Genomic DNA, 27640 nt, shown 5'->3' on the forward strand with positions numbered 1-27640 from the left:
TTGGCAAAATGGCAAGTTTTCATGAAAGTGCATGCATGGCATTATAATTAGGTGATATTTTTCTCCCTGTGGGCACAGGAGCAACCTTGTCGAAATGAAAGTGTGAGTGAAACATCTTGCAAGGAACATTACCGCTCACTTGGCCCCAAACTTCATATCATTTTTCTGTGTTTGTGTCTCAGGTTTGGCAGTTTGTAAGCTATGCCACTGTATATGTTCCTCAATACATACAGAAGACTATCATATCATAAATTTACTGGACCCTTTATGTGAGCGAAAGAATGAACTGTTAATGGTGTTGCTTTAAATATTTTATCTTCCATAAAATGGAACATTATTGTAAAATATGCCATTTCTCTCAGCCAACTTGCTGCAGGGATACTTCCAACGCATCACCCAATTTCAGTGGCAAAGACTCTTCCATCATCACACAAATTATGGCTCCAACTATCGAAGTAATATTTATTCACTATTGCCATGAAAGGTACCCAACAGAATGCAAAATGTCAACATTTTGGATCACTTAAAGTTGCAAAGATGACTGCGTCAGTGTTGAAGCTGTTTAAATCTTCTCTCCAAATCTGTGCATGTGACAAAATGTACATGCCATATTTCCTCAAGAGTGTTCTCCTTGGCCATTTTGAGAGAGTTGTTGATCAGATGTTTCTCAGCGACAAAAATAGTGAAATGGCAAGTGGTAGTGTTATTGGTGAATAGCTGTAAAAAATTCAACAACCATCTCAGCCATTGCAATCCTTTGCTTGATTTGAAGAATGATAGCGTGAAGGAAAAACTCAATAGGTTTTCTCTTGTAATGATTTTATTACATAAAAAGACTGCTTTCAATTCCAAATGAAATAGAGCACTTATGTTTAAATAATTAATGTATCCATTTCAAGAATTCCTTGTATGCATACAGTCATTTTCTTTGTGTGCCAAATAACAGATATTAAAAATCCTCTAATTGAAAATCTCTTACAAATAGACTGATTATTGTGTTGAACCTATGAGATACTCCTAAAATGATAAATAAGTAACTTGGGCATACATTTTACTGGTCCATCACCAACACAAGATGCCTGGCATGAATTTATCAATTAGTGTTTTATAGTAAGGTGTTAGAGCTTCTACATCCGGATATTCTTCACTTTTGGTGTACAGGTCATATTTACTGCAAAGAAAAACATTTTTTTAAATGTGAGCTCTGATTGTAATATTGGAAGGTATGGAGTTTCCAATATTAAATGTCGGCACAAAAACAGTTATGTGCTACTCGTGAAGTCTTCCTGGGTTTTCCACCAGGTCATGTGTTTCACTGCCAACGTTTCAACTACTAGCTCTGCCATTGACAGCAGGAAATCAAGTGGAAACTCACTGGGGATGATAGCAGTGTTGGCTGTTGAAAAAGTGAAACACCTGACTGGTTACTTGCATGGCTACATGCAATCTCCTGGAGCTAGTTAGCCAAATGGCATAGTACTGTGTGCATTTTTTTCTATTTGTGCACATAACCGTTTTTATGTTCTTTGTGAAATTATAGTGATTTGTAAAATGTTGAACATTAAAGATTAATATTTTTGCTTCAGGTTCCTCTACTAATGAAAAAAAGAAAAGGAAAGTCATTCAAACATTCACTGAAAAAAGCACTTGGCCATGAAGTTATAGTTGTACAAACTTAATTCTTCCACAGCAAACAAGAATGGTATATATGATTTATCTCATTAATCATCATCTACCCTTATCTTCTGCAGGTCTCCTGGGTGGGTATATGTGTGTGTTTGTGTGTAGAGAGGCATTCTCAGTGCATATTCAACTAATTCTTCTTGCCCCGATCAAGTGTACTGTGTCCTGCCCAATATTCTTTGTTTCAAACATTGTCCTTCATTTCATTGTATTGTTTATTTCATGACTTTCTCATTTTCCATGTATCATTTTCTCTCATAGGTTCAAAAATCCTATTGATGATATTCCAGTCAAAGATCCTCATCAAGCATGTGCATCTAGCCCATTTAAATTCCATGCTTCACATTCACATGTAACCGCTGGCCTTACCACTGTTATACGACTCCATTATGGTGGCCTAACCAGCAGTGTGGATGAATTCATTTTATGCAATTACGCAAAATGGCTTTATTCTATTGATAACTCTCTTACTTATCTTTGATGAAATCCTGTACTCTACATTCAGCTTTTGCTGCCAAGGGGTTTGAAACATCATTGGAATGAAAGGGGAGTCTTAAAGGTCCAGGATTTCTTTTAGGATAAAGGAAAGGCTAGAGAAGTTACAAAATGCTAATTCATTTAGATTAGAAGATAAGCGATTTTAGAGTTGACAGTGCCTAGATAGATTAATGTGCACCAATGAGTAATGTTCCTTATGTTACTAGGTGTGGAAGAGTGGGTGTATCTGTTCACCATGTGTTTTTCTTTCTTCTACAAGAAATGGGTAATAATGACATAATTGTACCAATTGGCAGTAGCAGTCTCTACGATGGTGTTTAATTCTTCAATTGTAGGAATTGAGTGAAAGTGAGAGGCGTCAAAGGTGCACCCTACTTTTGGGCAATGATTTAGAAGATCCATACGTGGCGTGGTTGGTGTGAGGGATACTTCCATAGACCTTTTTCCAAAAATTCAGCAGAAACCAAATACATCCTAGTTGTTAATGGAGATTGTGCTTTGCAACAAAGGCCCTTCTGTTTCCATTGTAAATGAGTGCATTTTCTCCCAGCATCCAGCCCTCTCATGTCTCTCCCCTTCCTTTATCCATCTCTCACTTAACCTACCTACAACCTCGCCATACTATGCAAATTTCTTAAATCCTACAATGTAGGTACTTGGTAGATATCATTGTCTACTTTGTGACCACCTCCTCCTGCCTTTCTGGTATCAACCCCAGTTTACACCTACCTTCTAACTATTCTCTCCCGGACAATATCCAGCCGCCTTTCTGTTCAAGATCCATGTTTCGAGTCACGGGTCAAGGAAATATTTTTGCAATTGTGATCCGCTCAGTTCCGCCTTCCTCACCTCTCCTGTGTTCTTTTTTTAATATCTGTTCCAATCCCTTTTCCTTTTATATCTATTTCCATGCAAATGAAATAGTAAGGGAGGCATGGGAAGGGCTGAAGTGAAAGTGGACGGGAAGTTCAAATTGGGTTGTAGATGATCAAGTGTTAGTTAGCCAATCAGAAAAAGGTTTACAATCATTGCTTAGTTCATTGTAGGGTCAGTGTGATAGGTATGGCTTGAGAATTAATCATAAGAAAACAAAGGTAATGAGATACTCATGAAAGGGAAGACTAAGGCCCACACTAAGAATGCTATCTGAGGTCACCTTAGCCCTTGTTAGCCATGAATCCCTGCTAATAAAGGCTAAGGTAATCTTAGATAGGTGACTCTCTGTGCTAGCCTAAGATAAATCTTAAAGCTATGGACGCACACTTGAACAAACAGAATATTTCTCCTATTTAAGAAGTATAGTCGAAGAGGGTGGCCTGAGTGGTATGGAAAACGCAAAAGAAAAATTGCATTCATAAGGAGGCCTTTACAAAGAGGAAGGGTTTGATTAATGCACTTGAAGTAAAGATGGGAAGAATTGGCAAGAGAAAACTGACATGGATTATAGCTCTGTATGGCTTGGATATGTGACCATTGAGGTAAAACAATGTGTGGATTGGGGACTTTTGAAATAAATATACCAAGGAAAATGGAAAAAATTAAATGATTAGAAAGTAAAACCAGAGATCAAGTTCTAGGCATGGTTATGGAAGAGAGAGAGCCGTTGGGAGAAATCCAAAGAAGGCAGGACAGGCGAATGAAAGAGGCACTGAGGGGTAGTGGGATACTGTAGATGGTAATTGAGGAGGGAGATGTAGAGGAATAAATATAATATCATTTTGGATGTAATTAAGGGAGGTTGGAAGTTTTCATGGCTAAATATTGAGTTATTCAAATAAGAAGCATGGGGTGAGAATATTTTGTGTGATTAGTTACGGCTTGGGAGTACATTAATGTATAATGCCAGGATCCATCAAAAACTCACTGGAACCCAGCAAGCTACTGCTGATTTCCATGTCCTGTATCACTGCATTCTAAACAAAGTTGAATACTTAGGCTGATGATGATCAATTAATGATATGATGATTAATGCTATGTCATATTTGTCAGGAGAATCAGTTTTCTATATATACTACAACTCTCTAGAGTGGCCAGTAACCTGATTTCTTCCTAAGGTTCTGGTACTTTTTAAATTGAATAAAGTACATGTGAAGGTCAGTATTCATTTTTTAAAACATTATTTGGTGTGCAGCAAACATTTAATCATTGGTACAAAAATATTATCTATTCCTTGCTGAAAATTTGAGGTAATCATTATTACACATGATACTTTTATGAAAGATAAAATAATGTATAATATGATGATACAAGGAGGATACCCAACTATCTATGCAATAGTTTTAGTCTGGTTTATTGTTTTTAAATGAGGTAGCAAAACCTTTTTTCAGGTCTGTATGAATTATATTGTGTCTCAGAGTGGTATGAAGAGTTTCAATAATTTTTCACCTTAAAATTCCAAATTGTTGAAATTGCCTTCAACAATTACTTCCAGAGGTCCTCTTCATCCATATTTCATTATTCCACCTTCATAGTCCTCCATAGTGGGTCCATGCACTTCTACAATTAGATATTCCCATCTCTCCCCACAAATAGCGATCCTGCTCAATTTTACACGTCCTAAAAACATTTGGCCTATCTGTTGAAAGCCTCTTTCTTTTGATAAAATGTTAGTATTTTGATCTTAAATATGTTCATTTTAGAGGATATCTTTGAGAGATTATGACTAATAATGGTCCCTCAATCTTAAGAGTTTGTTTCATTTTGTGGCATCAACCTACCTTGAACGTATAATTTCAATGCGCCTCACATGTGATGATGAAAATCTTGATTAGCAGTATGCAGAGCAGCTAAATGTGCATTTAAGGTGAGGGGTGTTGAACCAGGCCTAGTCCACTATAGTTCATCATGTGATTAACTTCATGCAGGAACACTCAAGGTTCACTTTTGAGAATTATACTAAGTTTTTATCATCTTTGATCCAATGACCTTGTCTGGGTTTTTATTCAATTATCTATGCCTAGAAGTGCCCTTTGACTAATTCTTGAACATCCATATACTCGACAAATATATTTGACAAACTTGGAAAAATAATATGGTGCATGACTGAGGTGGAATTGGTGACTATGAATACAAAAAGTGAAATGTGAATCAGCACAGGTGATTTGAGAGGGACAAACGGAAGTACAGGGTATGGCAACATAACTTCCTTTTTCAAAGGGGTTTTACATTTTAAAAAAGGAAGTTATGTTGCTGCACCCTGCAGTATGGTCAGGGCTTGTTTTTAACAACTCTTCCTCTTTTCTTTGATGAAATTTCTATCATTCAATAGTGCAAAATCTGGGTTTATGAAACTCCCCGGGGTCGAAATTTCATGTCTCTAAAATGACAAAATTAGTAATGGTAGTAAAAGTGGAACTTAAAAAATTCAGAGTCCTCTAAATTATTAATTACAGTCATTAAAATAGAGGTTTTCAACTCAATATTCTTGATATTGCCTCAGGATCCTTATCAGATTTGGCATCTGTTCCGAGGGTGAACCTGAAAACACTAAGCTGTGGGGGGGAGGGCTTATAACAGGGCATGTGTACCACTTTAATTGCTTGTGTTTTCATCATATGAGAGGAGTGTTGAATCTTGCGTTTCCAAGTCTTCTCATGCATTCAATGGTCTCACTTCAGTCATGACAATCCTTCTGACTTCCGGTATTCACTGCAGCTGACTGCAGACCCTTACCAGCAACCTACTTCATGATGCAAAATGCTATTTTCAGTTTTCCAAAGGCCAAGAAAGCAGGCCTGCTCTGCAAAAATTGCAGCAAAGTAACATGTTTACAGAAGTACAAACAACTTAGGCTTACATATGTATAAATATATAGCCATCAAATTCTATCCTTGCAGGAACATCTGCCTGTATGTGTAAGAAGTATTGTTCAAAATGATTGATGAAAAGAATAAAGAATTAATTTTGATTAACCAAAAATAATTCTTTATGAAGTGTAGATATTTTAAAATGCCACTAGTGTAAGATTTGTCACTGATAACTAATACTTAACATTTACGCAGCATAGTAAGTGGGTATATCAAAATAAAACTTGAGTATCATCAATGGATTTTTGGTAAAGAATGCAAAGTTGAAATAATATTAATAACTTTAGATGCACAGTCAGCAGAAAGAGGAATCCCATGAATATATGTAGGAGAAACATCTAAAAAACTTACTTGAATTCTAAAACCCATGGAAGCATTTTGATGTCCTTTTGATTGCAAAGGTGCATGTAATCACCCCCAGAGTGCCATGGATAAAATGAATGGAACCTTTAAAAGAAGGGTTTCATTATATCATTTCATACCATAAAATTTCTTCATGCTGCTTATTTTTTACATAAGAGAAAATTATATTCGGGTATATTATCTCATTAAGTTGTATCAGTTGTATTTTGTTTTTCTTTGTTTCTAAACTTTCTTTCACTATTGAGCTATCTCTCAGTGTTACAGCCAGGTGTTAGACATTGCCTTATTTATTTATCTGATTTACTGATATTCTAAAGAGAAGATTTTTACACGGTAGCAACTCTATTGAACAAAGAAGGGCCTTTGTTCTTTTTCACCTCCATAAGTAAAATGTTAACATGGTAGGTATCTACATCCAAATATATGAAAATAGCTCATTGCATATTGCAGGAATTACAAACTTCCCCCAGTGAAATAATTTTTTAAGTCAGTGCATCATTCCATCTGTTTCCTGCATAACGATACCACAGAATGCCAATGTGGTCACTGCTCGCTCGCCAAATTGGAAAAGGAAATGTCAGTATTATCCCAAATGAACATTATGGTTGGAAATGACAAAGAAACTGCAGGAGATGTCGCAGTAACAATAACTTTTAACAGAGTCGTCTGCTAATGTGCATTTCAATGCAACAATTTCAGAGAGTAAAAATCATTCGCCTTGACCGGGATTCGAACCTGGATCCCTCAATGTCCGGTCGAGTGATTTAGTCAATTAAGCAATCAATTATATTATGGTTGGACACTCAGTGGTGTAGATTTCATCATCACACCAACAGTATTAGTGCCCCTTCAGCTCAATAACAACTTTTGTTGCTATCAGTATGCGCTGGAACTTACTGTGCTTGAATGTAGTAAGTAATGGGGTTCCTAGCAACTTATATTATCATCATGAATGTGAAAACCAAGCTACATAACCATCTAGATCATAGTTTATTGTATATTTGTTTATTCTGTTCAAGCAATTAAATACTTTAAACTCTCACCTGATCATGTAGAAAGCCTCTTCAGGGAGACTAGCATTGTTATGCTTCAGTAATCTGTATAGGTATTCATCATGCCCCCAAGACATTATCACATTTTCTAATCCACAGTTTGGCTTGTATATTCCATATTTGGTGCTACATTTGTAATGGAAGAGATTCAAGAATCATCAGGAAACTTAATTCTAAAAGAGTTAGGAAATATTTATTCTTTCATGGTTAAAGTAATTTATTTTAAGGTGTTCTTGTGGTTGAGCTCAAATGACTAGATAAAGGATACTCTGAAAAAGTCTAATCAACACCCATGTCCAGAGGATGATGCTTCCAGCAAAACCATGATTGTCATGTTATCTGGCAATCATTTTACTCGCCAAAGTGAATGGGTCATTGTCTACTTACTGTTGAAATAATTAAATTTTTGAATTTTTTGTTCAGATATTTAAGTCTTTATTAATATAATATGACAAAATGCCATTGTTTTCAGGGTCAACATTCTTTAAGTGAATCCAATATTAGCTCTCTATTCTTTAAAATAAAGACAATAATATTATATGGGAATCTATTTTACAACAACTTACTTGTAAATTTGGTTTTTTCCATCTGGATTCAAATCAAAACTACTGTCTCTGTACACTATGGAGTCAGCCCAAGCACAGCCAACTGGGAATGTGTCCCCTACCACAGCCCATTGCGGTTCATTATAAAATGCCATCACCTGGAAATTCAAATTGAAAGTTTAATTGATAGATAGAGAGAGGTCTTTACTATTCGGGCAAAAATGAGACCAAATGGTCCCTTCTTCCATTAAACCAATACAACAGAGTGATAAAGATGAATAATAAAAGTATACTTAGGTATTGCAAATAGTGTAAAAAATGGTTTATCTTGGTTATTATGTAGATAAAAAATTGATTTTCAGGGGCTCAGTAGTAAATTTTATAAAAGTGAATTACTTTGAATGCAACTCTGAATGTAAAGAAGAATCATGAAGAAAAATTATTGATGCATAATGACAGAGGGATTGGCATTGAATAATCATGTTTTTATAGCAGGTGGAAACATTACCGTTAGAACAAATCATTGACCTAAGAGACATGCTTAAATCTAATTATAAGTAACTTAGATACTTGGTAACAAGTTTGGCTAGTCTGGTTTCAATTAAGCATGATTTAGTTTAAAAATAATGAGATTTTAAAGACTGTCTGCCATTGAATTGGATCCAGTGTGTGCTACTTCTACTCCTTATGGACCGTCCATCAAACCACACTTGCACCCAAACATTTCCTCCCAGCAGACCAATCACAGAGTATGGCACTTCTGTCTACACAATTACCCTCAGGATATCAGGTGGCTTTTCTTCAAAATTGATTCTCCAGTTATTCTTTTTCTGTGTTTTTCTCACTATTATGATGAATGCATGACCACAGAAAAATGTATGCAAGCGCATGCTGAAATAAAAATGTATGCTGAAATCTTCTTTGTAAAAAATTGCATATTTATTTATGATTAATTTTCCCATCAGACCCTGTGGCAGCAGAGTAACACCCCCACCTGCCAACCTAGAGATGTCAGGCGGCAATATATATGTCTGTATGTGTGTGTATATATTCACATGGAAATAGATAATAAGGAAAAGGGATGGGAACACATAAAAGGATGAACACAGGACAGATGGGGAAGGCAGAATCAAGCAGGCCACAAGCACAAATATGTTTCCTTGACCGCGACTTAAACACCAGATATTTTGACTTGCTGGTAAGGGCATTGACCAAGTAAGTCGAAAGATCAGGTGTTAGGGAAACATTTTTGCTCTTGTGGTCTGCTCGATTCCGCCTTCCCCACCTCTCCTGTGTTCGTCCTTTATATTTGTTCCATCCTGTATCCTTATTATCTATTTCCATGTGAATGAATACATGCATATGTATATTATATACATATAAATACACATACATATATATATACACACACATATATATATATAATATATATGTGGGTCGCGGTAGTCCAGGAGGTAAAACATTGGACTACCGACTTGAGGGTTCCAGGTTCGATTCCCGAGCAACACTGGGCACCTGCAGCTCCACCCAAGCTTTGTGATTTTTTGGGTAAATCCATAACCGGCAGAGGGAAAGGAACTGGCCCCCCTACCCTGATGTGTGAATTTCACCCACCGTTGTACTTAGTACTGGGCTTAGTACTGGGTGAACTCTACCATCACTTACCAAACCGACCTTCGGGTTGATTACTGTGTTTATATATATATATATATATATATATATATATATATATATATATATATATATATATATATATATATATATATAAACACAATCACACATGCATACATACGAGGTCTGTTCAAAAAGTATCACGACTTTTGTATTTTCTCAAAAAATATTTATTTATTCATGAATATCTATTTTGTTCCCTACGAAGTAATCCCCATTAGATATTACACACTTGTGCCAACGTTTTTTCCAATCCTCGAAGCACTTCAAAAAATCATTTTTTGTGATCTTGTTCAGCTCTTCCATCGATGCAGTCTTTATCTCGTCAATCGTGGCGTAGCGTCGTCCTTTCATGGACCTCTTCAGTTTCGGGAACGGGAAAAAGACACTGGGGGCCAGATCTGGGGAATACGGTGGCTGCGGCATCATTAGTGTGTTGTTTTTGGCCAGAAATTCGCACACAAATAACGATGTGTGAGCAGGGGCGATATCATCGTGCAAAAGCCAATTTTTGTTCTTCCACAAATCCGGGTGTTTTTGGCAGATGGCTTTTGGTCCTGGCTCGTGCTGCAGCAGGACCGAAACCAACACCTCATTAGCAAACTTTTGTTCAACAATTGTTGCATTAAAATGCACATTAGCGGATGACTCCGTTAAAAGTTACTGTTACGGCATCTCCCGCAGTTTCTTTGGAATTTGTCAAAGGGAAAACACCATACGTGTTTAAAGTTGGCTTTTAACCTCGTGGACAGTGGCGCCTCGCGCACGACTACGAATGCATGTGACATTGTATGTACGGTATTTCGTCATAACATCTAGTTCCTTTAAAAGCCCCAAAATTTCAGAGTTTAAGAGGACGCCTCGGTAGCTTAAGTGGCTAAATCACTCGACCGGATATTGAGGGATCTGGGTTCGAGTCCCAGTCAAGGCGAATGATTTTTACGCTCTGAAATTGTTGCATTAACATGTATAATATTGAGGCAGTTCCAGGAAATTTGCTATCTTTGTACCTACCTTGCCAATGTCATGGACTAATCCAGTTAGTTGGAACCATTCTTTGTCTGGATGCTCTTGGCGAATGCGCTCAGCTGTTTGAAAACTGTGCATAATATTTGGGACATCAGCATCTGGGTCAGATTCATCCACTAGATCATCGAGCCGATGTATTACATCCATTACTGTGGATTTGAATGTGTTAAAGCCACACCACTTTTTATGCTGTTTCTTCACAAAATCTACTGTCATATGTGTATGCATTGACGTGTATGTCTGGCGAACTCTTTCCTGAATTGAAGGAAAAAATAAATTACTATTTTTCATCAGCCACAACCAAAATTACAGCTATGATAATGAATGATTTCCTGCAAGTTTTCTCCCATAAATCACTCTTGTAGCTTCCTGCATTTAACCCTGGAACAGTGGTAAGCATGAGAGTTCATGATAATGGCATACAATGCACACTAGAAGGCTAAAACAAATATTTCAAATTAGTAAACAAAACCTCACTGGGCAAAGGAGCTACCTCTGCGGAGAAATCGCTGAGTAGCCTTGCAAATATCTACGGCCAAATGCACCCAACCCTGCAGCATAGGAACAGGCTATGAGAATGTGATTAGGATAGAAGGAAAAGAAGAGAAGAAAAGAGGTGGTGGAAGGATGAAGCAGGAAGGATAAGGCAAGGAATTATATGAGTGAAAATGTCACCAGTTCAGTAAACTATTTGATGAGGAAGCCCAAAATATGGGTATACTGGAATGATTCAACGTTTTGCTACCCTTTCAGATTATTTTGCCCACTTTCGTCTTAGTCATGACCCTCTTGTCTTGCCGTTGGAGTTTGCCTTCATGGTCATCCTCCCATTTGTCTCAAAAGTTCCTGCACTATTTTTCTGTCCAAATATCTCTCCTATTGTTTAAACTTGTATAACATTTGTCAATATGTTGTAAACAAGTAATTTTGTACGTACTACATGACCAAATCACTTAGTCAACTATATTGAATGATTTTTGCCATTGAGCAGGTCTAAAACGAAATAATTAGTAATCAATTAGTCACTATATGTGCAATTTAGTTAAAGGTTACAATTTTTCTATATAGGAATGAGGGCGTAACTCTTGTCCAATCATATAGTTCAACTAATTGGTGACCTAAAATGTTTCAGTTATTTAAAATGTTGCTTGGTTTTTCCACAGATGGTGGTGCTACACTTTTTCTTTCCTAGCAAATGGTTAAATATTAATTCATAGAATATAACAATATTTTTTAAATGGCAAACTTTAAAAACAATGCTTGAAAACTTCTTCTTTGCTCTGAACATGAATTATTAACACATTTTTCAAAAATGAAATGTGTTCTTCTTACGGACGGAAGTATCTGATCGTCTTTGTCGATCTTTATAAATTGCATTTCCTGGCACCAGTTATGTCAGAAATAATTGTTGACAGTTATTGGATTAATATTGGGGCCTATATTTATGACTTGATTTGACACCATACAATAGACACCAAGGCGATTTTTCAATAATCTTACAACTTTATCGGTAGAATTCATTTAACGCGCCATTAAACAACAGTCAATTGGTCAATTTTTCATAAACGTGCACAATTTACCTGGAGACGTTGTTCACGCTGTAAATAACCATTCCTTCTCTGAGGTGAAAATTAAAGCAGTGACATTAGATCTCATCTTTCCAGAAGAGCGGCAGAAATGATGCAATAGCCTAAATTCATAAGACTTGATGGCTACCATGAATGAAAATGAGGTAAATGACGGGTACCATTATAGGAATATATAGGATATATACCCTCCCCGGACTACAACCTTGGCGTGGTGGAAGGGCTTGTGCATTCCGATGACCATTAGAGCTGTGCTGGCGGGAGCAATACTAATCGCTCCTGGAAGGGTCACCCATTCCAGATAGGTCGTAGGCTAGGAGCCAGACGAAAGGTAGTCCACGCAGCGTCTGTTCCTCAGTGAGGCGGCTGCAATGGCGTCTGACCCCAGTGGGGCGGCCAGTAAGTGATGGTGTCACGTTAAAAACACTATTGAGGAAGGCAACGGGAAACCACCTCAATTATCATTCACAAGATTAACATGATGGACTATTGAGAGATTTTGAGTCCTGGAAACTACAGGGCTCGGCCCAATCAGCCGTGAGCCGTGCCCGGCAGCGTGGGAGGCAAGGCTTCCGCGGACGTCATCCCACAAAACCCTTGCAAGGGAAAACCAGCAGCAGCAGGACAGAAGACGCAGGGGAAGAAGACCAAATTAGTTAGAATAGGAACGTGGAATGTTAGGACAATGATGAGGACAGGGAAGTTGGAGAATGTTAAGCGAGAGATGGAAAGGGGAAATATAGATATTTTAAGCCAATGCGAGGTGACATGGAAAGATAGCGGGGATTACTGGAGTGATCAGTATAGAATAATATACAGCGAAGGGGACGAGAGCCAACGAGGGGTTGCCATAATATTAAATGAAGAGGTAGGAAGAAGCGTAGTGAACATAGAGCAGGTAACGGATAGAATACTACTAGTAGAGATAACAGCAGAACCGACGAACTTAGTTTTTATACAGGTATACATGCCACCGAGCAACCATAAAGAAGAAGTCGATAGGATATACGACCAGTTAGAGGACATAATCGCGTGTGTTTCCGCAGGAAAACATTTTATATGGTGGGGGATTGGAATGCAACAGTAGGCGAAGGAAGAGATGGTGATGAGGTGGGGGACTACGGTTTAGGCACGAGGAATGACCGCGGGGAGAAAGAAGTTTATTTCTGCAGGAGGCAGGGGTTAGTCATCACCAACACTTGGTTTAGACACCACAAAAGACGAAGGTTTACATGGAAAATACCAAGTGACTGAGAAAGGTATCAGCTAGATTATATCCTGGTTAGACAAAGGTTTAGGAAGTGTGATAAATTCGCACAGCTTCCCGGGAGTGGATGCGGACTCTGACCACAATTTAGTTGTTATGCAATGTAGCATCCGTTTCAAAAAGATAAGGCAGGGGCGGCGAATTAGAAAATGGAACGTAGAAGCATTAAATGGTTTGAAAAGGAAGGAGTACCAACAGGCGGTAGAGGAAATCATGGCGGATGGTAAAGAGCTATGTACTATCGAAGAAAACTGGTCAAGTATCAAGAAAAGGTTGTCGAGAGCCGCAAAAGAGCCTATTGGAACCGTTTACGATAAAAGGACTAGAAAACCATGGATCACGGATGAGATGATTACAAAGATGGATGAGCGGAGAAAATGGAAGAATGTAAATACAGAGTTAGGCAAAATGAAGTACAAAAAATTAAACAATAAATTCAGGCGGGCAACAAATAAAGCAAAAGAAGCATGGTGGAAGACGCAGAGCGAGTATATGGAAAGTCTGCAGATGAAGGGTGAAATTGGTGCACTGCACAGAAGAGTTAAATCTTTATCGGGAAGTAAGAAAGCGAGATCTATGCTAACAGTTGAGATAAGGCGGGTAAGATAATAGTTGACACAGGAAAGATCCAAGAGAGATGGAAGGAGTATATAGAAGAACTGTATAGTAAAGAACTTAGACCAACAAAGTTAGACATAGAAAAGGAACATGACGTAGAGGAAATAGCTTAGGTCCAGGCATGCTCGACGATGAGATAGAAAGAGCATTAAGGGAAATGAAGCTAAATAAGGCCTTGGGGGTGGATAACATTCCCGCGGAACTATTAAAATGTTGAGGAAAGTGTGGGAGAAAGTGGCTACATAGGTTGATTCGTAGTATTTACGAAGAAGGAATCTGGCTGGAAGACTTTGTGAGATCAGTTTTAGTTCCTATTCCGAAAAAGGTAAAGGCTACATCATGTGAGGACTACAGGACAATAAGTTTGATTTCCCATGCAGCTAAAGTTATTCTCAGGATCATAAACTAAAGGATAGAGTAAGGCAAATGATTACTTAGGGGATGATCAGTTTGTGTTTAGGAAGGGGAGAGGTACGCGTGATACCATTTCAGTAATGAGATTATTAATCGAGAGGAATATGGAACACAACCGGGAGGTATTTGCCTGTTTCGCAGATTTCGAAAAAGTGTTTAATAGAGTGAATTGGGAAAACTAATGAGTATATTGCAGAAAATAGGAATAGATTGGAGGGAAAGGAGGCTAATCCGCAACCTGTACATGTCTCAGACTGCTCAGGTGTGGGTGGGGAAAGGGGTATTCCGGATGGGCATTGTTAGGAAGGCAGGGTTGCCCATTATCACCGTTTCTGTTCAACCTGTATGCAGAGGAAATGATTAAAGATGCATAGGAAGAACTGGAGGTAGGAATGAAAAGTGAAATGGGGGTAAGAATGGAGAAGGTGAAATGGACAGAGAAGAAAACAAATGAGGAAGTACTTGGTAATGTGGGCAAGGACAGGGGTTTGTTGGGAGAAATCCTATGGAGGCAGGAAAAGTGGATGAAGGGGGTATTGACCGGCAGTGGGATGTTGAAGACTGTGATAGAGGGGAGAATGTTGGAAAAAAGAGGAAAGGGAAGGAACAGGATAGGGATGTTGGACGGGATGAATGGAGGAAGGAAGTACTCAGAGATGAAGAGGGGACCTGATGTAGACTAGGATGCTGTGTTTTTGTTAGGAGTCACAAAATATTTTATAAAGTAGCTGTGTCCATCCAAAAACCTACCTTACCGGTAGATTACCTAATAATAATAATAATTATATATATGTATATATATATACATATATATAAACACACACATAAATATATATACACACACAGGGATACACACATTTGTAGTTAATTTAACAAATAATTATTTCAATAATATTTATTTAGGATCTGTGTCCATCCAAAAACCTACCTTAACCGGTAGATTAGCTAATAATGATAAATAATAATACGATATATAACTAACTGACCCCTGGCGAACTTTGTATCGCCTAACACTCAATGGACAGTATAGCTACACCATTTATAAATCAAGAACGTCTGTACTGATTTTAATCAATCAAACAACAAAAATAAGTATTGCAATGGCTTGTCAGAAAGACATTTTCTTTATTCAATCTTTATATATGTTCATTCGGGTTCATTCTCTTGAGTCAAGCACCTTCTGACATACAGCATTTTTTGTTTTGTTATCTGGCGCAAGAACAAATAAAGCGAATGGTTTTGTAGCACATGTGAACATGCCACATATAATTGACCATGATAAAAACATGGATTTACTAGATTGAGACCTTGAACACTCAACGATTGGCCTTGTGATTTGTTAATAGTCATCGCAAATGCAACACAAATTGAAAAATGAATATTTTTAAACCTAAAGGGCACTTTGAGTATAGTCGCGTGAATTACATAAATAATCAGTTTTTTTATCACCAAACGCATTCCATTGCATAGTGTTGGTTGGTTTAGGTTTTGAAGTATCATGATCACCGAGAGCTGTAAATTGTGTGGTGGTAAGCCAGGCACATTCAAGGAGTTTAAAAATTCAGATGGATAGTTGGTGGCTTCTTCATTTGTTACACAGTCAATAGATTTGAAGAAATGAAGAGCACCAATGATTTGATTCTGAATCACGAAATTTAAGTCATCTACATCTTTGTTCTTAGCCGCCAAAATTGCTCGCTCACTCAATCATTTGTGATTGTTGTGGATATCAATGATGTTCGGGAACACTTTGTTGAAGAGCTCATCTTTCGATGAAATGAAATCGCAAAAATACCGAGGGAATGAAATCAATCCGTTCGATTCATCGACAGTAATAGGGCCACTAATGATGGTCAACAATTGCTTGGAGAAATCTTCAGCAGATGGATCGTTCTCATGTTTGTTTTTAGTTAAAGTTTCTTCACATAGTGCCTCAGATTTGATGATTTGAGGCGTTTATTTGATCGGCAACAGTCGATCTTGTAATGACTGGGAGTGTTTGGCGGAAATCGCCAGACAGTAAAATCATTGCGCCACCAAAGCATCTCGAGTCATTGCGCGGATCTTTCAATGTCCGTTCAAAAAGTGTTTCTAATGCGCGTTTGTGCGCCATCGTGTATTCGTCTCATATGATGATTTAGATCCTACTAAAATTTTGGCCATTGCGGACTGTTTCGAAATGTTACATGTAAATTGTTCACAACTTGTAGGTTTAACGGCAACTTTAACGCTGAATGAGCTCTACGGCATCCTTCCAACAATGTGGCCGCTATGCCAGAAGAAGCAACTGCTACCGCAATGTCCAATTTCGTACAAACACTGGCCAAAAGCAATGATATACTCTTGAGGATAGTCTTCCCAGTTCTACCAGGGGCATCCAGGAAAATAAGTCAACATTTCCATCATCAATTGCCTTCATTAATGCATCATAGACTTCCTTCTGTTGGGGGTTCTTCTACTTCATGTCGATCATATTCACGTTCAAGTTCCCACTCTCGATTAAACGCGCCGTTCATTCCACGATCTGGCGCTGTCATTCCTAACTTCACTAATAAACTACCGCACATGAGGTGACACATGTCTTCAATCAACACCAAAGCCTGGTTATGTATCTCCTCATTTACCTCAACATCGAGATTTCTTGAACTTACACGAATTCGATGTAAAATGTCTTCTTACATGTTATCCTTGTATTTGTTTCACATGTCACGTGGATTGGGTTGGCAGCATGTAGAAAGGGTGACAGCAAAAAACGTGCGTATCTGACTTGGAGATGCAGAAATAGCTGTTTCAGCCCCAAATGATTATTGTTTTCAGGCAAATTGAGCTCAGATTGACATGCAGACTGAAATGTTTGCCACACTATGCCATTAACTATATTCTTAGTGATCCGAGCGATTTTGGCCCTCGAACATTCACCAGTGACAGCAGTGATCATTCTGCATAAAAAGCGATACGATACGATACATTACGATATTATAGTGGTTATTCTGTTACTACTCTGGGCTGAGGCGAATCCAAAAAAAACGAGCATCATTAAAATTGACGATACAATATGATACGATGTATTAAGATTCGATATTGCGATACGATACTTTCACGATATTTTAATCGTTATTCTGCTATTCTTGGCTTAGGCGAATCCAAAAAACCAAATATTAGTAAAATCGGTACGGCCGTTCTTCAGTTAGAAATGGTGTGACTGACACGATTTACGAGTTCGTTTTCTGATCATGGAATAAGTGGTCCGCAATTTACCGTACGCCATCGGGCAATCGAAAATGACATTTTCATTTCAGCATTTTAATCGCTGCTGTTTAATGCATTTTCTCGAATTCTTATCCTCCGGTGTTAATGTATCGTGAATAGCAGTTGTGGGCACAGTCGTCCCGAGGTATTGCAAGGGGGAGATTTGAAACATAATGAGTCAAAATGAAAGAATGAATCCACGCATCCGTTGCTCCATCATTGATTTACTTACGCTTTCGGCCGTAAATCAAGAGTGTCTAGGTTCGAGTCCCTGTTAAGACAAAATGATTACACCGGATCGCGGGGCATATTAGCAAACGACTCCGTTAAAGTAACACTTGTGGCATCTCTCGCAGTTAATGTGAGGAGTTTTAATCCATAGGAGTTATTTTTTCGATCTACGAAACGAATTTACGATAAATTTATTCGTCCGAAATAGTGACTCATTAGTGCGGGGTGAAAGAAAATTCTACCTGTCAAATTCTCCGTCAAACCATGACGAAATCACGACTGTTCTCTCACCTTGATCGGATCGTGGAGATCAATCGTATAATCTCTGAATGCATTCAATGGTTTCTTTGCAAAGGCCGCTTCAGGACGCAGATGCTCCGATGGATCTATCATCACCACTTTCTCTTGGATCTGAAATAGATATATCATAAAAAAATACATAGTTTCATGAAATGATTTCAAAATCGTGGATAGTTGAGCATTTAGTATAGAATTTATGAATAAAGTCGGGGCAAAAATTTAATGGTATCGTCTTCACTGGGTTCACATTAAAGCTGGACTTTGAGGCATTTTATGTCGGAGGATATTTTGTATCGTAAACAATTACAATAAGTTCTTTCGATGACATTCAAATCCAAGGCGTTTTGATCAACCGACAATGGCCACTGTCCTCGACGATTTACTGCATTATACATAAGAGACTGTTTTAGCCGTTACTCTGTGGAATTTTTCCATCGTATAGAAAGAAAGAAAACACAGCAATTCCACATTTACACTGCATTTACACAGTGTAAATGTGGAATTGCTGTGTTTTCTTGCATTATACATTGTTGGTTGAACGTGAACTCAATCTTCTACGACAATTTAATATAATATTGTATTATAATTTGGAGTATTTGTTACGTATTCGTGAATCCTTTGTCATAGAATTCATGTACGACTATTGTCGAGATCATTTTTCTATAAAAATAAGTAGTGATCACTGTCACAGCTCCACTTTGTACGCTGTCCAGAGTACGTTTCTTATTCCAAGTCATCAATATCGGATGCGGCTCGATAGTGGCCTCCCATCGTGGAGACGTCGCTATCATTATGAATAATTATATCAATACATGTTATCACTTCTTTGGTTGGGGGCCACCATGGACGCACCTGATCATTCGAATCTCAGACAGAGCCGTTAAAATATTGACTTTTGCTTCAATAAAAGCTTTGCTTCAATATTTTCCCTTAAGTTGTCTGCGTGCATTTCGCCACGACTTTAATTTGATTTATTTTAGAGTTTACTAGGTTTCAAATGTGTAGTTTAAAAAATTATCAAAATTACCGAGAGGATTTGTGAGCATATTATGGTATTTTAAGGTTAATTTATCGCGCATAAACGATGCATTGTTGCGGAGTGAATACAATGGCACGGAATGGAAAAATGAAGTTTCATGTTAACATTTTCGGTGATTGCGCAGCTGAAACAGAAAAAATAAGATATTTTCATCATTGCCTGCTTTTGGCAAATTACTCAGTCACATTGATAGGTTGGTATAATAATGGCTTCCCATTTTCAGAACCCGTCAGCCGTAATCATTCGACTCAGACATTTCCGGGTTGTTCACCCATCCACCGCCCGGATTGCCCGCCCTCCATAACCCCTTGCATCATTCCGAATCAATTTTTTGGACAGAAAACGTATCTTTCGGTTGACAGCTAACAACAATATCGGTCCCATCTCGGCCCCCTTTCGGGTCAGTGGCTATCGTCTGCACTGCCTTGCATTTTCGCTATGCTCGTAAATATTCTTTGGAGATGAATAAGGGTGTATGATGTGGGACCAGCGGTTAATGCCTTGTTTCTGCGCTTATCTTTCCTACACCCTCCATCATCCTTAACATCAATAACGTCTCGTCGAGAAGGTTTGACATGAGTGGCGAGACGTCGTGACCAACGCAAAATGAGCCCTCATAAACGAAGAACCGACAAAATTTAAACCCAACTTTCGTCACATATCTGACGTAAGAAATTAAATAAAAAGAGGGGGAAAATATGGTGACAGGGGCGTCGCTAGAAGTAAAGTAACTCATAAATGTTAGAGACAGTACCCTACTCGGAAGAAATACTTTTATTAGCAATAAGAAAAATGCATTAGAGTGTTTAGAGCATTATCATCAATATTACAAGTGGCACAGAGGTTTCCAATTAATACTTATTCCATATTATTATTACAAAAAATGACCATATACTTTCAGTGTTTACTTGTAAAATATATTTTATCCGTCTTTCTCTTTGCATAGTATGGACCCAAACATCAGAGAAGTGCGTGCCAGAAATAGCGAATCGCTCGCTCAGGAGCTAAGGGATGTCAGGGCACGGAATAGTAAGAAATGTATCAGGGAAAGTCAAAGTAAATAACTTATAAAATATTTATCTAGTGCTAAATACATGTTCGGTCTTGTGCCTGCAGAGAACGGAACGTTTGCAAGCCCTTTCATTTGTTCAAATCAGTCGCGTCGAATACGACTGAAATGTGATTACGTTGCATTTTATCTATTTCCTAGCTTAGACTATTTTCAATGGTATTTCAAATTTCGGACCGTTGAGTCTTAAAATTTAGGATTCGTAATGCCTACTTCGGTAAATGATGTCATCATATCGATGTTTTCTCTGTGATTGCACCGTCGAGGAACTCTCCGAATAAGGAACATTTTCCACCGCTTTTGAACGCAATCGCTTTTCATGGAAATTAGAATTCCTTAACCTTAAGGGGCTAAATTAAATAACAGGTGCTTAGCCTAAGAAGGAAAGAAAAGAGAACCGATGACATAAGCCCCCTGTGGATTTGAAGGTTTTGGGCATAATATAATTCAAAAATCACTAGTTATCGTAGTCCTAAACGATCACATAAAAGTGGATTCATTCAAATCTGTGTATGGCGAAAGGAGACAATTTGGGATGGCGGTTGGGGCACGGCATACTGCGATGGGTGGACGAGGGAGATTTCCTCATCCAAGCAGGATTATTCTTCGTGAGTTTGTTTGATGGCCGCAGAGGAAATCGCAACGGAATCGGGAGGTGGGCTGGGGTAGGAATGTACGTCGGCGGGGGGATGATCAAGGCGGTTGAATATACGAGTCGTCAGGTTCTGTAATTCTGTTATGAATGCTATCACAGACTCAGCAGATGAAGACAAATAATTAGAAAACGAAATTCAGGAAACTATCAGCAAAGAGGCTAAGTTGGAGCAGTTAGAATATTTCACCTTTGTTTTGGCATTACTTTGATCGAGGGTGGGCTTAGCATTAAAGACTTGAAGAAAGAGAAGATGCGCGAGAGAGAAAAACAGATTTAAGGAGCTCTTAAGCAGCAATGTCCACTGCCAATCCTCAGGTGAAACTGAATACTTTTATCCTTTTATCATTGATGACAAAAGGGGGCTTTGCCACAGGCTAGGCTAGGCCCAATGCCCTGTTTTTGGTACCCAAGACTCTAAAGTCAGACTCGTGACTACTCGTTTCCCTGTGGGGGGGGGGGGGGGTTGATATCTCCTAATTTGCTGGTGATCGTCGGAGCGGCGATAGACTATTCGCAATTCGTCGAGGTAACAAGTACGCGCACCGCATCATGTATCATGGTAATCTACAACCGCGTCCTAGATTTCATTGAGATCGGTAATAAGAAGACAACGATTCACGCGATTCCTCTCGGTCGATAAGGCAGTTGAGGGGGGAGGGTGAATTGGGGGGGGGCTTTGATACTTGGTGGGGAAGACGGCAGATCAGTTGGTCAGAAAAGGCGGGCAGACTGAGAGAGGGGAACAATACGATCGAGGAGATGTCGAGAGATAGTGGGATGTTGAAGAATATGATGGATAGAGTTCTAAAGAGGGAAATGCGGAGGAAAAGGAAGGACGCCATATGGAAGCGAAGAGGATTGAAGCGGAAAGTGATGAAGGGAAAAAGGCTTTAATGTCATGCAGAAGTGATTGGAAAATCCACGACTGCATGTAACAATTTTCAGGCACCCAGATATCTGGTACGTATGTACCAGATCGTAACTCATTGCACTAGAAATGATCAACTCAAAGCAAATTGAGACCAGGAGGGCAGTAGGGACGTACTTCGGCATATTTCTCCTGTTTTTTATTTTCTGGCCGCTTCGTGCGGTGGCATCGCCCGTTCGCCGCGTTTTTCAACTTTGCGCATTCACTTTAATAGCGGACAATTTTTCACGAATATTAAACATAAATTTTTATTGAATCACATCTTAAAATGTTACCAACTTGTTGACATTATCTCTGTCTTCCATCGCTAGTTTCACAACATTTTCTTTTGTCCCCACTGCAGAAAGAATGTCCGTATAGACACATCAAGAAACTCCGATATCCGGTGTCTAGGTCTACACCGATACGCCATCGGTGTGGACCTAGACACCGAGAAACCACTTCAATGAATTAATTATGGAGTTGGGAGATGAGCTCGTGCTGGTTGATCTGCGTGTATATTGAAAAGACGCCGTAGCAGACCCTCGATTTTAATCCAATCTCGGATACAAAATTATCACCACGAGCGACTCTATATTGTGTTTTGACTTTTTAAGTGACATTTTTTATTTGAAGCTTATGCGAGAACAAGTACGTCATCCGTGACCTTGCTCAACTTTCTTCAATTTAATCTTGGGCCAGCCATAGCGACAAGCATTGCAAGAGATAAAGGATGGTAGGGATTACCTCACACAAGCTGCGAACTTATCATTACGATTGCCTTTGCCTCTCAGTAATAGCCGGCTTTTTCAATGTCATTATGAGAAAATTGGGTGTATTTCTTTCAAATGGGCTTTAGTGCCTTACTTATGCGAAATAAAAGCCAACCCGTAAGCGATGATGCGGTTATGGTTTTACTGAACAAGAGAAGGAAATGTGTCTCAAACTTTGACCGTTTATTTTCCAATCCACAAAAAGTTTACGTTCCAAGATGTAGTCTCGGGCAAGCTAACTGTTATGTGTCATAACCTCTGGAGTGGCTACTATTAAACCTCAAAATAAACTATGAACTCTATATTGATTGAACTGAGCTCTTACGGCTAGTCGTATTGAATAAATGAAAAACTCCAAGAGCTGTACACATGTTTAATTTTCTCCGGCCCATCTGGCCACCACCAACATGAGCCACGAAAACGATCGCATATGTAATCGAAGAGCTAGCAAAAGTTAGAAAATAAGCAGACGCATTGAAATGATCATGTCTAGGGCGGTCGTATCTTTTGACTTCTTGTCCTCTCCACGATGCTTTCTGTTGCGCTCCCTTCTCCGTGAGGAATGCTAAGAGGCGAATGCGTCACGTTTTTCCTGAGATAGTGGATCACGTTCTCTGAGGACGTGACGAGAGGCCCGCGATGGTGTCCAAACATTCAGATTTCATTTGGATTAATCGACCGGTCGACTGTAGCAGTCTCCGGCCAGATGAGTGCACACCTAAACACTTCCCGTGCGACATAAATGTCTCGGTATCATTCCTTCACGTGGGGTCATTCGGCAGGGGTGCGAGCGGGCACCCTAGTCCCAGTGCCAAGGGGGCAATTCTCGTCCGATGGACAATCTGAGCGGAAATTTTTCAGCGATGATTTATGGTATAATACCCATGAGTGGATTGTGTTCATTCGATGACAGAAATCATTTTGTAATGATGCTGTTTCCAAGACTACCGTCAATACGTAGACGCCGTCTTAAAAATGGTTCGCATTTCGATGAAATTTATCCGAAGTTCACTCAGCTCGCCCGAGTCAGGCGAGTTTGAATTTTGATTCTGGAAGAATTTAAAAGATGGTTTGGAAGACGCAGATCATTTCATTTAACTGCGACGGCTACGGTTTACCGGTAGGTTGTCAAGTTAATTGGGTTTGGCTGGGGATAACGTAATGCGTAATCTACATTTGAGTTCAGGACATTAAGAGTCAGATTTTGCGCCCACTATGCTATCACACCGCTCTTTGGCTAATCCAAGGAAATGGAGATTTTTTAATTACTAGATTTAGTGCTTTTGTCTGCATTTCCGGGTTCTCCATCCGCGTCGTTTGTTTTCAGGTGACGACAGTTTCGTTGGCCATCCTACCGGCGTCTTCAGGTCGAAGGTGTTTTCCGAAGCTTTCTTGCCCGCCTTATGTATGGTCTTCGGCTGGTAGGTAGTCAAGGACCCCGCACTTACTGTATAGTCCTTTTCCACGCACTGTTTAATGGATATCCATCGTCCCTTTTGGAATTTTGTGGTGTTTTTAGGATTTCAAGTGCCTCGCGCATATGCCCGGGGAAATGGCGCTTGTCCTTCGCCCCAACGATAACGTGTCCCGGCTCACTCACTCACTCGGCGATGGCTGATCAGTTTAATTGTTTCTTTTCCGTCGAATTGCGATATTCTTCTTTGATCATTGTTGCGAGTGATCTTCAGGTTCTCCAATTTAAGATCTGCCGCAGGACCATGGCACTGTGTATATGCCTTCTGATTAGTCCTTTGGTCCATGCAAGAGGCTGTTGATTTCGGTGGCGGTGTTGATCCCTGACACCACGCCTTGTTCGTTGTTGAGGATCCTGGCTATCCTTTCCTTTCCTATCTATTTTTTGGAATGGTGACTCTGCCTCGCCGTTTCCACGGGTGGTCAGCCGACGTTATTTTTTTTCCACCTTCCTTTTTAGGATCATGTCGATCATTTCTGCGTAGTGCGGTCGTCAGGTGTTTCAATTCTGTATCCAAGGGGTCAGCGTCGGATTAGGTTCACGAGAGTGGAAATCGAAGCGGCCTTTCGAGATGGATCTGCAGATTGATCTGCCCATCAAGGGACGTCTTCTACCCTTGCCTTGTCTTTTCCTGAGAATTACTTCGCGCGTATTTTCTTTTGCATCTTGGATATTAGCAAGAGTCCTAAGACTATGTTTCCAATGTCGTGCTAATTGACCTTTGCCTGAGTTCGCTGGGTGAAACCGTGTCTCGCGTTATGGCCTTTTTTAGAGTGATTCATAACCCGAAAGCAAAACATCCGTGCCTGAGGTCCCCATTCCAATCGACAACCTTCGGTGTAATCCCCCAGGCTGACTGGGTCAACTGGGCTAACGAGATGGCAGGTTCGCAATTCCCAGTGACATCAGAGTGCACTGATGAGCACTGGGTGGGCTTGCGAACCCCGAGCACTCCGAATATTTGTACGGCTGGATTCTTTTATTTTCATAATGATTTTATGAGGATTTTTTCTCAAGAAAATGTCGCTTTCTCACAGACACGTGCTAAGGCAATCAACTTGGATTAGTGAATCAGGAATGATGTCGCTCTAAAGAGAAAATGTTCCGATCTCCGAGAACAAAGCGCTGGCCTACAAAACATTGTGTAAATTAAATACAATTAACGCTGCACATCATTTGACAATATATTTCGCATTTTATAAATTCCATTACTTTTTAATTAAATGCATTTATGGTCTTTTTCTGACTTCACATTGTTAAATATTTTCACTTGTGTAGCAAACTGAAGGTTTTTTTCGGAATTGTGAGGAGTCAGCATTTCAAGAAGTCACCTGGTGAAAAGTTAATTAGTTTCTTAAGGCAGAGGAAAGCTAAGATAAATATTAAAGTCGTAGGAACTAGAGCAGGTGTGAACCATTCACCAATTAAGGAAGCGTTTCAGACGAAGATGGACAAAGTAGGGAAGCCATTGAATGAGAAATTGCACCAGGCAAAGAAGCTTTTAGAGAGACGAGGGCGTTCAAAGGATCTTCAAAGGAATAAAAAAATACCTGCACCTGAAGTTTCAAGGCAGGGTTGAGAAGTGTGGCAGTATTTTTACCTGGAACCAGAACTTACGCAGTAGATTGCTCTTTAAATAATTATAACAATAAAATATGAAGAAGAAACGTCCAATTGCAATCGCGCAATATTTTTCCGAGAAATGAAGACCATGTGACGTCGCGTGACTTATATAACTTCCTTCCTCGCGCCGCAGAAATTCAATTTTCCGGTTCATCTCGACCACGGCCGTCGCGTTCCCTGCCCGAAAACTTCGGCGAATTCAGAATTCGTATAAAACGGACGGCTGTTTTCGGAAAATTCGTGACGTGATATCTTCAAGTGATAATTTATGGCCAAAATCGCATTCATGTCTCCACGAAGGGGTAATAGTAATCGCTGCGAGCAGCGGGAAGTGTTCAATGAAATTGTCTGGCGTCTGAAAACTTAAGAAGAAGGACTTGCACTCTTGTCTGTCGGTTATTACTCGCCGCGAGCGTCTTTCCCAAAATATAAAACACCAATGTACACAATCATCGCTCTCCAGCTTCGCTTGGCAAGTTGTTATTATTATTCTACTTTATTGTTACGTTATTGTTTTTGGATACGAATGTGATTTTTCATGCGGAAGTAAATGTTTTTGGTCAATTTAATCCACTGAGCCATTAAAATCGTTATGGATGGCATATGTTAATGCTTATCCAAAAATTCACTATCTTTGTAGCATTCGTCTTGGATTGATGACACGATAAGACGAGTCAAAGTCATGCTGACGTAAATCTAGTTACGACAGGCGACCTTCGCCCCTAAATTATGGTTATATCCTAGAATCCTATTCTATCCACATCGCTCTAAATTTATGACACATTTGCTAAACCGGTTATAAAATCCTCGCACATTTCAAAAGTTATGCATATGAAAATTCGCGGTCTCCGAAAAAGTCGTCCACATAATTGAGACTAAGAAAACCTTTTGCTGACTCGGAAAATGGAGGAAGATATTTTAGTTCAACGACAAAATGGAGTCATAAGTGTAATGAGTTAAGTAAGAGACCGGGACAACGGTTCTCGTTGAGAAATGCAATTGAGGGAAACTCGTTTTCTGGAAAAATTGCCCAATTTGTTCCATCAACTACAGAGCGCTAAGACGAGTCAGATGACAGATGCCAGTCAAACCAGAATATCTCCTTCGTCAAATACCACCAGAAAATTTAATTTCTTTATCAAATGCAACGTAAACAAGACTATAAAAAGAAGATATAAAGAGACATGTAAAAAAGCTATACAAAGAGGTCGGGTTGTGTAATCGTCTCCCATTAAAAATTACATCGTCACTGCACAGTACCCCGTCGGAAAATCACAGTCATTGAGAATGATGAGCGCATGAAATGAACACATCAGAATTGAGCTTGAAAAATGACACTTGGGGCTTCAAATGAATTGCCCTCGCGGGATCTTAACTCAGCAGCAGGCGGTATTAAATTACTAGTCGCGGTAGTAATCAGGTTTTACGTGGCAAGAACGACTGAGAAGACCACGCATCGCTGTGAACCCAGCAATTGAAAGTCCTTTGCGAGAGTACATAATCATTTAAAGGCAAAATCCAAACCTAAGATCTTATGGTAAGGCGGCGTCAGTAACAATGGAGTCTATCTACGGATGTCGATAAATTAGAAACTTATTAGCACTAGCGAGATGGAAAAGGCCTCGCGGTATTCTTAAGCCAAGGAGATTTAAAAAAGAAGTTAATTCTCACCATTACTTTGGCGCTCATCTTCTTCCGAAATCGTTCAGTCCAAACGAATGAATACGGAGACAGGACGAGTGAACGGATGCCCCAAGCTGCGTGTCCGATACTCTCTCGGTGCCCACG

At 39.3% G+C, this 27640-nt stretch overlaps 1 protein-coding gene across 1 annotated transcript; it reads right to left on the reverse strand.

Annotated features, from left to right (window-relative positions):
• Positions 1 to 353: 353 nt before the first annotated feature.
• Positions 354 to 27640, reverse strand: Miox (Myo-inositol oxygenase). The gene is made up of 7 exons (XM_071587014.1): positions 27524 to 27640; positions 18304 to 18423; positions 10633 to 10902; positions 7969 to 8105; positions 7394 to 7528; positions 6339 to 6434; positions 354 to 1171 (listed from the first exon to the last, which is right to left on the reverse strand). The coding sequence occupies exons 1-7, from the start codon at positions 27539 to 27541 to the stop codon at positions 1063 to 1065; spliced, it is 885 nt and encodes a 294-aa protein (XP_071443115.1). The 5' UTR covers positions 27542 to 27640; the 3' UTR covers positions 354 to 1062.

Source organism: Hetaerina americana, unplaced genomic scaffold (genome assembly GCF_022747635.1).
Source record: "Hetaerina americana unplaced genomic scaffold, ioHetAmer1.1.p SCAF_29, whole genome shotgun sequence".
NCBI classification, from domain to species: Eukaryota; Metazoa; Arthropoda; class Insecta; order Odonata; family Calopterygidae; genus Hetaerina; species Hetaerina americana.